The 12,411-nt window shown below is 43.3% G+C and overlaps 1 protein-coding gene across 1 annotated transcript in view; it reads right to left on the reverse strand.

The window, feature by feature from the left end:
- Window positions 1–7,296: 7,296 nt before the first annotated feature.
- Window positions 7,297–12,411, reverse strand: part of LOC308089472 (protein translocase subunit SecA-like) — a gene marked incomplete at its 5' end in the record, with an annotated part of 5,407 nt that continues 292 nt past the window's right edge. Inside the window, 4 exon segments of the mRNA XM_080434204.1 lie at window positions 7,297–7,464; window positions 7,466–7,805; window positions 8,276–10,238; window positions 11,998–12,411. The exon segment at window positions 11,998–12,411 is cut by the window's right edge and continues 292 nt beyond it. Coding sequence (XP_080290330.1) covers window positions 7,408–7,464; window positions 7,466–7,805; window positions 8,276–10,238; window positions 11,998–12,411 — 2,774 coding nt within the window. The 3' untranslated portion in view covers window positions 7,297–7,407.

A 12,411-nucleotide genomic window follows, 5' to 3' on the forward strand; every position in this document is an offset into this window, starting at 1 on the left:
TACGCTGAGATCTTACGTCTGGTCGAGAGCAGTTGTTGCCTTTGGCTGCGCCCGTTTATTCCATTCTAGACCTTCGGTGCAACATTGTCTGACAGGCATCTGGACACATAATCCACTCCTAAATGTATATCTACACGACGCGACGCGTTGTGAGCTTGTAGATATGCTATTTTCAAAATATACGAGCGCTTCTGCGAGCACATTTTCGGGACTCCCGACCATCTTTTCATGGACAGTGAGGTGTACAAACTTACAGTAGCTTGTCCTATGGTATGGAGTTATGTCATAGAGAGTTATGAAGACTACAACCTGGCTGGGTTAAGGATATAAACCCGATGCTCCAATCTCTTATTAACGGCACCGAATCACTGCAGCCTGCCCGAGTCTGACTGCTTTATTTTAGTGTAACTTGAACACGCACTGCTCGGTATGGGGTAAATACATTAATAACGTATTCCATTCATGGCGATGTGATTGGTATCATAATACGTCATTCATGTAGGCTACAAGCCTACGTGACAAAGATTGTACCGCTACGGATTACATGAAAGATACAGTTGGTCGTGTGTGTGTGTGTGTGTGTGTGTGTGTGTGTGTGAATGTTAACTGTGAATAAGTTCATGTGCATTTGTTGTTTATATTCTGAACTTGTTTGGACTGAAGCACTGGGACACATGTTGTTTTTAGTGTGCGGGACATCAAAAGCAACTGAAAAATATTTGTGCCCCTGTAATGTATTTTATAAATGTGGACTCAAATAAAGAAATTGAAATGTGTGTGTGTGAGAGAGAGAGAGGCGTGTGCGTGTGTGTGACTTGACAGGCAGCGAGGCGAGGCGAGGCGAGTCGGCGAAACTCTTTCTTTTTTTGGTCGTATACTTGCTCTTCATGTCAAACAACGTTTTTTTTGTATCATAAAATACAAGTTAAGACTAAAAGTTGTGTATCAGCCCAGAAAGAGATGTGTTAAAAAAGTTATATGTTAATTTAATTTGAAAAGGGTGTGTGTGTGTGTATATGATATATATATATATATATATTGTTTTTCCAAACCTTGTTTCCTTGGAACCCCCCCCCCCCCCCCGCCTTTCTTCTTGCATCTGACACAAGCTGAGACCCCCTACACGCACAAACACATGCACAATGTTGTGTTTTTCAAACATCTTAATTATGGCTGTGATATGGCTGTGGACAGTTCAGAGTCCCGTCTACCAGTGACATCATCAATGGGGAATCCAAGCTAATAGAAACTGCAGGCTTTGTATTCCTGGAAAGTTGCAATGCAATAAAAGAAGCCATTGTTCTCGTGTTAATACAAATCGAAATAAAAAATGTGAAATCTTGTTGGGAAAAAAAATCATGCCTAACGATGATGTCACTGGTAGACGGTTTCTGGACTGTCCACAGTCCTCCTGAGACACAGGGCTAGTAGAATTTTTTTTTACCATTTTATCATGAGTATTAGTGAGGACCAATTATATGAAGATAGGTTGAAAAGCGGTGAAGTCGTCCTTTAAGCATTGTATTTACAAACTCGTACGACCAATATCGAGAATAGCAGATCCACAAGCTCACAACGAGTCGCATGCGATGCGTTGTGAGCTTGTACAGTATCTATTTTTGCTATTTCTTTAATTAACATTTTTGAAATAAATATTTTCTACAAGTTGGAACGAGATCACATTGGGTAGTTATGATTTTGAGCAACATGTTGAAAATGTTGCGAAAAATGTTGTGGCGAAGCCTCTGCGGCGCTGAGCTGCGGCGGCGAAGCCTCTGCGGCGCTGAGCTGCGGCGGCGAAGCCTCTGCGGCGCTGAGCTGCGGCGGCGAAGCCTCTGCTGCGCTGAGCTGCAGCGGCGAAGCCTCTGTAACGCTGCTGGGCGGCGGCTGAGCCTCTGTGACGCTGCTGGGCGGCGGCTGAGCCTCTCTGGCGCTGGGCAGTAGCAGCGTCTCGTCATCGCTGGGCGGGGGTGACTCTGTATCGCTGGGCAATTGGGTGCGACGGGAGCGGCGGCGACCAGACCTCTTACGAGGCTTCAACTGGGCACTGGCAGAATTGGAAACACGACCCAGGACGATGTTCTGGTCACCTACCCCACTTGGACCTCCCAGAGCCAGGCTGGTGCCTAGGTATGGGTCATCATCTGAATCTGGGTCAGAATAAACAGGGACTTTGACCCTGCTCTGGATATAGCTCATCAAGTCCATGGGCTGGATCTTCTGTGGGGCAGAATTGGGGCTGGCAGGTTGCAGGTTCAGGGCCCCGATCCTGACAGGAGGAGCAGGCTGGGAAGCAGGGGAGACAGAGCTGGACTGGAGATAGGCCTTTAGCCTTTCCTGGACAATGTTCAAATGAGGAACAAAATGGCTGACCCAAGGTCTCTGGCTGAACCATTGCTTCTGATCCGAAATGCTCCGTTCCATTTCAGCATGCTGGTTGGGAGGAGAAGTAATGAGGCAGGCCACCACACGGTCAAACTCCTCCACTCTTTGCTGAAAAAGTCTCTGTTCTGCTGGGTCCATTTGGTCAGATTATACTGTCACGATGTGAGACAAGTGTTTGGACCCAAGTACAGAACCAGGCAGGCAGGCAGATCAAGTTCAATGGTGATTTATTATCAAACTTGCAATATAAGTTGTCAATACAGCAGGACATACAAGGCAGGACACAACATGACAACAACTATAATCTGACAAGGGAACACTGAACACAGGGAGGTTTAAATAGACACAGGACTAACAAGACACAGGTGAACTCAAAGACAATCAACACAGGGATTGGCTGGGAGACTAACAGGACACAGGTGGAGAAACGAGTAGTCACAGGGAGGAGAGACAAGACAGGTAGCAAACACTAGGGCAGACAGGAAACACTAGGAACATAACTACACAATAAGAGTACAAGGAGACAGATCCTGACAGTTGGACTACCTCCCAATGCACCCCCGTCCCTCCCCCTGTATGAATGAATGAACCATTGTAATAGCTAATTTACAAGATCACATGTCACATCACATGTAGCTTTTAAATGTGCTATTTCCATTTAGAAATGTTTGTAAACATTTTCAAAAATATGCCCAAAATAGGGATGTCAAAGTGGTTAATTGGATGTGTACTTAAATAGTTCATGTACCACATACCATGTATGAATTACTTTTATACTAACATTCATGTATGAACGCTGTCCAGTGAGCTTTATTTTATTATTGTATTAAATGTGATGTTACCTTTTCATAGGAGACTGGAGACTTGTATCTAGAGATGCACGATATTGTTTTTTTGGATACCGATACCGATACCGATTATTTGCTGGGTCATATCTGCCGATACCGATCCGATACCGATATATTATATATCATATTTATATTGAACTCATTGCTGAATTTTTTTATTTTAATTTGTTTTACTGGTGAAAGTTGATGGTAAACCCCCCTCTCCACTAACCCTACTGTGATGAAAAATATGTATGGAATAAATACATTAATTATAATTATATATATTCTTCTAAGTAACAAACTTAACTATGACATCATTTTTGTATGCTATAAGCCATCACAGAATTATTTGAATCTTTGTATAACACAAAACCATATGTTATGTGGCCTATGGAACTAAGATAACTGAATCTAGTTTGTTATTAGTGTTATTCATATTGTCTGTTGCCTAAATTAATTAGCCTCTGGCCCTCTGCTCTAAACAATAAAGCCCCCCTTAGCTCTCCCAATCACAACTCCCTGGAGCCACCACTGTGTGTGTGTGTGTGTGTGTGTGTGTGTGTGTGTGTGTGTGTGTGTGTGTGTGTGTGTGTGTGCGTGCGTGCGTGCGTGCGTGCGTGCGTGCGTGCGTGCGTGCGTGCGTGCGTGTGTGTGTGTGATACACAAACTAATCTTACCATAAATACAATCATTGTTTAGTTTATCACTATCTAACATTCTATAACATCAACAGTGAGTTTAGGACAGGGACAGCTTGCTTCGTACACTACACTACAGATTGTAGGACAACAGGATGTCAAAGACAGAAACATTACCAGCTGAGAGTTATTAATTTGTGCTCATTGCTCATTCTCTGTGGTTAAATACACAAGCAGCTTGCTTGTTCAAAAGCAGCCGCTGGTTGCAATCGAGTCGAGTAACGAGTGTTTGTTATGTCGATGTTAAATAACGAGGCAATGTACACATTCGTGTTGAAAATATATCCTCCGCAGTATCCCTACTCTAATCTAATTTAAGATGTACAAGAAACCCTCTGACTGTTCTGGGTATGAACTATGGACGTGAAGAGTTTGTTTGCTGTTAGTTTGACCACTTGTCTCTGTGCAGCCTAGCCTGCTGCGCTGCGCAGTGCAATGCACTGTCTGAGAGACATTGCATGTAGAGCGTGTGGAGGGGGGAGGAGCTACAGCTGGCTCTCTTAAAGAGACAGAGACAGGCAGACAGACTGCTCTCGCCTCTCGGTCATTTTATTATACAATATATACAATATCGGTGAATTTAATCGGGTTTATTTTGAGATCGGTTCGATACCGATATGGCATTTTAGGGCCGATATCGGCCGATTCCGATACGTTACCGATTATATCGTGCTTCTCTACTTGTGTCCTATGTTTGTCTTTTTTATCCTTGTATCACTTCTTATCAATCCATGAAGTAATCTTTTTTAAATCATTATTTGTCATGACACCCTTGCGTAGAAGCGGCTTGGACCATTCCTGTACCATATCTTTTGAGTGCTGCTGAAAACTGTCTTCAAAAACGGCAAGCCTGGTTTTGCTCTTCTTGTCGTTCTGAAAGTAGTAGTAGTCTTGTAGTCGTTTGTGCTATTCAACTCATGTCTGATCATTGAACCAAGGATTGACAGTTTGAAGGTGCCCACAACATCATCCCTGCTAATGGCCTGAGCCGTCAGACTTCTGAATGCTGGTGATTTTGTACTGAGAAACTCTCGATGCACCGCTGATGGCACAGTAACAGTTGGAAGGTTAAGGCCATGATATTTGTGCACATCAGCAATCCGTTTTTTATCCAGAGGAGATGAGTTTGTAGCCACTTCAAGCATGGCATTAGCTAATTCGCTCTTCGGGTTCATTTTCCTAGCTTCCAATATACTGCTCACTAGGTGGTTCGTGATCTGCCTGGGTGATTTGTCCAGAACCTGGTCGCTTAGTTTGGTCGCTTTTCCTAACTCTGTACATTTGTATTTTTCCAACCTCTTGTTGGAGAACCTTTTTGCTTTCTTTGATCTTTTTTGCAGCTCCCTCTGCATTATACCAGTCCCTTCCTCTGATTGTTTCAGTCCACTCATTGCGCTTGATAAAAGGCTCCCATTGGCCAGGGTGTTTGAGGAGAGCGTCAGCCTCCACGGATCGGAGGCGTCCTGCTTCAGAAGTGATCTCTTCATCACTGGCCGCTGGTTTCATCCCTCGCGCCAAAGCGTGATACAGGCAGCTCTTGTCTTTGCTGTCTACCCCCACTGTCTGGTTATTGATTCGTACATCGTAATGACCGTCTGGGTGTTCAGCACTCTTTGGTCTGTAGACCAGTGTCACAGTTTGACTGGAAGGCTTAGTGCCTGGATTCAGCGCCTGCATTTTTCTAAGTTTGCCATGGCTGTCCTCTGTGAGGATTACAACCTTAGTGTCAGTGATTTCTGACAAGACTCTGATATCGAGAAGGGTACCCGCCGTCGTGGGTTTCCTTATTTTTTCAGCATATGACTGTGAGCGTTTAACTGCATCTCCTGTTTGTTCAGAATCATGGTCTACAGGCTTGTATGCAATTTTCATGTTGTTCCTACCAGCTCTGAGTAATTCCTGTGTTCTCTCAGTCTTTAATCCAGTACTTACATGACTACCAATTATGTCATTCACTTTGCCTTGGGCATAAGAAACAATGTGACTGGAGAACTTCTGGTGGAACACGTTCACAAAAGCTTCGGCCAGTAAAGCACTGATGGTGCCGGCTAAATCCCGCTTGAATTCTTTCAGCATCTCAGTGTCTGACACAGACAACTCAGTTACTTTCACTTTCTCTGAAAAACCTTTTTCTTTTTTAAATGTATGCAGCGCTTCGTTAAGTTTTGAGAAGAAACTGCTGGAGAGGCCCGTCATTGCAGCGATGGCGTCTGCTGCCAGTACCCCCATGTGCCCAAGTTTGATAGTTGTCAGAATTGTACTTATAACTCCTTTGGCCTCTTCTCGAGCTTTGTCCATCACTTTAAATATGGATGAGTTAAGCTTGTTCTGCCAGCTGAGGTCTTCATTGAATGGTTGTATTGCACATTCACTTAAGGATTTGAAAATGTCCAGCAGTTGACTCTTTCTGTTCTTGTCCTGCAGGAGGTCAGAAATGTGTTGTTTATCCTCAATGTTGGACAGTATAATAGAGTCCACTAATGCAGCCGTGGGTCCTTTTTCTATGTTGGATTTCACATCATCAAGAATTCTCCTTTTCACATAATTTTCAATGGCATTCAGCATTGTTTTTAGTATTTCCTCTTCTGCCTTCCCAACTCCATACATAATAATTTCCTTTGCCACTGTTTTAGCAATGACTTTTACTGTATTCTTCAAGTTTGCCTTTACGACCTGACTTCCAATATCTTTAGTCTGTCTGGACAGAAACCTTGGCATTAACTTCATTTTGCCAAATGCCTTAGTTAACATTTTACAACCTTTGAAGCCCTTTGAAATCAGCTTTCCAACTCCAAACCCAATTATAGATATACAAATGGAAATGGCTTTATCTACAGCCCATGATTTCCAGCTGAATTCTCCTGTCACCATGGCATCTATGCCATAGATGCAGTCTTGTATGCCTTCAAGGATTAATTCCAAGCCGAGTGTACCAGATGTAAGTGCAATTAGTAATCCCCCTGCAATAACCTGTAAAACTCCTAGAAAGAACACAGCCAGCCCTCCCCATGAAAATTGAGGCTTTTCTTCTACAGAAAATACATATTTCAGGCCTCGATTGTAGAGATTGTCAGCTTCCGTTTGGAGATCTTCATCAGCTGTCGACAACAGGGAGAAAACTGGTAATTCCTTGACCACTGCATCCCTCCCTTTGTCTTTTATTTCGTCCAGTTTTGTGATGGCCTCACTGATATTTTTATCCAAGTATGCAAACATTCTGTTCTTGGCTGTGAACTGTTTATCAAGGCTGGTTTGGCTACTGTTGGCTAAGTCTGGAGACATTTTTAAAATAGTCTGACAAACTAAAGCTTCCTCGCTGAGGTACGTAAGAGATTTCTGTGCATTACTTAGATCTTCTATGGCCTTAGTGAGGTAATCCGCCTTGTTCTGCTTAACAGTGCAGTACGCATGATTGTAAAAAGCTATGGCTGCCCAACTTTCATCTTTCATGGCTTCTTCAAAAAGCCTATTGCTGTCATCCCAACGTTTTTCACTCAGTGCAATATTCCCAAACTTGATGTAGTGATAAATGCTAGAGCACGGTGAAGTCTTATTTTGAGACTGAATTTTTGCCAGAGACAAATCATCTTTCAAGCTCTTTTGCAATTCATTTATCTTCAGCTGGTCAATTTCTTCTGATTTAGTTTGCAGCCATATTCCCCAGAATTCATTCATGATGTCAACAACAACCCTTCTTTGAATTGTATCTGTGTTCCTGTGGATGTCTTGAAGAGTTTTGCAGTACTCTGAAAACAGATCCTCCCGCAGTTTCATCTCATCAACATCATTCGTCATGTGATTTATCTTGTCTGCTGCAAGTCTGTCCCTTGTGCTCTTAGCTTCCTCCAGAGAAAACTCTGTCCTTAACACCTTTACCGCCGGGCCCGTAGTTCTACGGGCCGTTAAATCCAACGGTTAAGCGCCGAGCCCGTAGTCCTACGGGCTGCGGTCTTTTCGCGCATGCGCGGTCCGGGTGCACTTTCGGAATTTTTTTGATCCATTTCCGTTTCCGGTTTGATGACAGGAAATAGAATTATTTGGGATCCGGTTTCGACGATCACGCCCGCTCCCATTCTACAGACGAAACTGAAACTCAATTCTCTTCCTGTAGTTTTTTCTCCTCGCATTTCACTGTTTAACGTAATCCGCTCTAACTACAGTCATGGAAGTCCGTTTGACATGCGGTCTTCACTGGGAGATACAGGGAGATCTCGCGGAGGTAAACAGACCGTTCACGGCTCAATCTTAAGGATTTTAACAAGATCTATGGCGACATGAAAAAAACAAAAAAACAACAAAAACACCTTGGCAGGTGAGTACATTATTATGAGATTAACCTCTGGCGGTGGATGTGTTAAGGACTGCTGTAGATGATCGGTGGACATGATTACCTGAGCAGATCCTGGTTTACCTTTTCGTGCGGTACGGCCAAAAGCCTGGAGTTCCACTCTTCTGTTCTCAGAAAGGAAGGACAGGATCACAAATAATCCTCCATTGTTGTTCACCTCTTTGGAAACTTTTATGTCTGTGCCACGCCCGGCAAGGTTTGTGGCAACAATTACAGCACCAGGAAGCAGTTCCTTATCTATTTGACATAAACTGTCTTTGTCACTGCGACAGTAGAGACAGATTTTATCATCTGGAATGTTGCTTTTCAGCTCTTCGTAGATCTCTTTGGCTGTGTTGATAGTTTCACAGATCACCAGGGCTGCTCTTCCATTTCTGTATGCATTTGGGGAAATTTCACCCATAACTACATGTTTTATTTCAGATTTCCACTCTTCAGTAGAAGTCTTCACTTTGCCTTTAACCTCAAATAACTTCTTCCTGTTGAATGTTGGCATTTTGCAGGCTGAAAGATTTGGATATAGGTCTTGTAAAAACAGAATGTCTGCTTTGCTTCCAAGTGTCCCTGTTGTTCCATATATTTTCCCATGGTACTTTTCAAAAAAGGCAACGTTAGAAACATAGTTTGTCACTGTTGAAAGTGTGCTCAGTTTGATTTGATGTTTCATCTCAACAAACTGCTGCAGACCATCACCCCATTTCTTATTCAGTTCTACAATACCAGTAGATCTGAAGTCCACAGGAAATATACTGTCATTTTCTACAACATATTCCCGTCCTGGCTTCAGTCTCATTGCCAGAAATGCATTCTGGACCCACACTGACACTTTCTTCTCTGTCAGATTTCTCAGGAATCCAGGGATGCAGGTTTTGTGTTTATTGTCTGTTCTGGTGTACTGAATCTTCTCTGATATTAATTCTGCAATGGGCTTGATGAGAATCTCTTCTGAATCATAGAGGGGACAACACAAGCCTTCTTCCAAAACAAGGAATTTAAGGTCTGGAATGTCCTGGTTGTTGTATGGGCTGGGCTTCCTAAGACAGAGCAATCCATTGTCATCTAAAGTGTAAACAGTAAAACCATAAGGCACATACTGTTCAATTGTATGGAAAAAAATTACCATGGCATCCTGACTCACAATTTTCACGTTTGTATATAGTTCTTTTCCACTTAGTCGACGACAGTCCTCTGTAAATCCTTTTGGCACAATGTTGGATTCTTCAGCAATATGTAAAATGTCCATTGGGTCTTCAATTTCACTTTCTTCTGTGTTAATTGAGTCAAATATGGCCTTGAAAAATGGAGCAAGGGGACCCTGTACAAATGCGTGGTCTCCTGTAGACAGGAAGCCATACTGCCTGACGTGGCCCCAGATCATGGCCAGAACAACGTTCAGGTGCTGCATAGAGACCATGGGGCTGGACAGGTAGGTCAACTGAACTCCCTGGTCCAGCAGCAATGAGTCCACTTCATCGATTATGATGCACTGGTAGCTGCGATCAGGCCTCACATCCTTCATCTCAAATATCTGGCGAAGGTGATCTGCAGCAAAGGCTTCAATAGTTCCATAGACCACATCCTTCAGGTAGCATTCTTTTCGATTTTTATCTTCAGTTTTATTTGTGTTTGTGTCGGCTGTTATGTTAAAGTACATATAGAAGTTGTTCCATTCTATTACATCTCTTTCACATAACACAGATGAGCTGGACACCACATCTACTTGTTCACCTCTAAGTGCACGCAGCACTGCAAACATGGCTATGACACAAGATTTTCCTTCTCCAGTGCCCATCTCCAACAGCTTTCCAGTGCCAGACAAGGCCAAGAGGCACCAGCTTATCATCTGAGTAGATCTGGGCCACCACTTCCTTTCAGCCTTGTGTAGATGTACAGCATTGCATAAGACTGCCAGGATCTCCTGAAGGTCTTCTGTGTCCACGCTGTGACTCAGATTCCTAGCTCGCTGTACCTGTCTATCTGTGATGTTTTCAATTTTACGGGTTTTAATCAGGTTTGATACATGGTTTACTACTACTTCTACTTTCCTCAATGTTGGTTCATCAATGTCTTTCATCTGCCTTATTTCATCAAAAATAGCATCCATGCTTCTTTCCTCAGCTCCAAGACTCTGTTCTAATTGTTGGATCATCTTCTCTGTTCCACATGAAACTAAAAGCTGAAGGAGAGATTGTTTGTTCTCATCTGTCCACTTGGAAGAAATCTGATATGTTGCCATCATATGTAATATCTTCTTGATGGCAATACAGCCTTCATCATGATGATGGTGGTCAGTTAATGCTCCAAGGAGGTTTAAGGCCTCTACTGGTGACCACAGTTCCCCAAGATGTGAAGCCATCTGGAAGAGTTCTTTTGTAGTTGTTGATGCTTGGAATTGCACTGCACAGGTAGATAGAATCTCCAAACATATTTTTTCTGCAGGGGATGGTCTGTTTTCCTTAGCTTCTGTTCCTGTGGAAACCATTCTCAGGAGATTCTCAAGAAATGTCAGCACAATGACCTCATTAAAAGGCAATGCCTTTCCAGTAATCTTTTGTGAGATGGTGACAATTAAGTTGCCAGCGATTGTGTCACTGTTTAGATTCATGTGGAGAACCTGAAATAGAGCCTTAATGAACTTGTATCTCAGTTCCATATTCTCACTGTCAATTTTACTTTGAAGGATCTTTGCAGCAAACACCAGGGCATCATTGCCCTTGAGCTTCAAAAGTTCTAGATTATGGGAAGCATTGAGACTTCTTTCTTCAATGACAAATCCACGACTAGGCTGAGGGTTCCCTGTTTTCATCACCTCTAAGCCATAATGAAAGTAATCAGTGACAAAGTCATCCATGGTTCCATACACAATGTCTGCTTTGTAGACATCCCTGTGTAATGCGTTAGGTTTATTCTGCTTTGTGTTAAGAGAAATCCCAAGATGCTTGTAGAAGTCAGACCACTCCTTAGTTTCCTCTTCAGCGTGAACGTCAGAGGACAGCACAACGTTGAGTGTTTCCCAGCAATACTTGTGTGGCTGCAAACATTGCTGTGACACATGGGTCCTCTTCCAAACCAACCAGATGTAGTGCTCCACTCTTTTCAGTCAGCACCAGCACACACCACTGCAGCATCTGCTTCACTGTGGGCCACCAGCCTTTCGTGTCAAAAACTGCCTTGCAGAGCTGAGACAGAGAGTTTTGCATGGCATCTGCATTCAGGTTTACACATTTCAAGGAATCTTTCATAAATGGCACATTTTTAGGGGCATTGTCTGAATATTGCAGGACACCAGTGGTAACGTTCTTTATCATATCAATCAAAGAATCATCCAAATTCCTGATCATTTTTAATTCTGCTAGAGCTGCGACTAGACTGCTCTCATCTTGCCTTCTGAGAGACTTTTGTAAATCCAGTTGGAATCTCTCCGGGCCAACAATGGCAAGAACCTGGATGAGAGAGTGCCCATAGTCATCTGTCCACTCTGATGAAATGTCATACATTTGTACCCACGTGAGGACTTCAGTTATTGGAGCATCATCTGCATATTTCTGTGACAGCACTTTGAGCAGAGTCAATGCTTCTGTTGGGGTCCATTGGTTTGTTTGCACAAGTTTGAGGAGCATTTCAGTGGATTCTGTGTGGGACTCATTGCCATTTAGATGTGTGAGTGTGGACAAGAGAAACTTCAAGCACTGGATTTCCGTTGTTAAAATTAATGCAGAGGCTCTCTCAACTGCACTCTGTAGTGATGATGTGAGGTTGCTGAGGAATTCTATCAGAAAGAGATGCTCAGTGGAAAGCTCATCCTTAGCCCATGTTTTGGCTATGAGGGCTCCATCAGTGTCAGAGCTGCCATAGTCAGTGAAAAAGTGCATGAGGTTCAGATATAGGGCTTGAGTCAGCAGGAAACTCTCTAAATCATTAGAAGCTGATTGGCTGATTGACCCAACCAAGGACTGCACATGATTGGAGATGCTTTGCAGGGAAATTCCCTCAGATATCTCCAGAGCCAGAGCACACAGCTCTGTGATGAACACTTGGGTGTGTTGTAGTGTGCTGAGGGACGGAGGAACACTGATCCATTCATCAAACAGAAGTGTGTCCAGGGCTGACAGGACGTTCAGCAGCTCATCAGCAGTCAGCTGAGCCAGAC

The sequence above is a fragment of the Gymnoscopelus braueri genome (genome assembly GCF_963280865.1).
Source record: "Gymnoscopelus braueri genome assembly, chromosome: 1".
Classification (NCBI taxonomy): Eukaryota; Metazoa; Chordata; class Actinopteri; order Myctophiformes; family Myctophidae; genus Gymnoscopelus; species Gymnoscopelus braueri.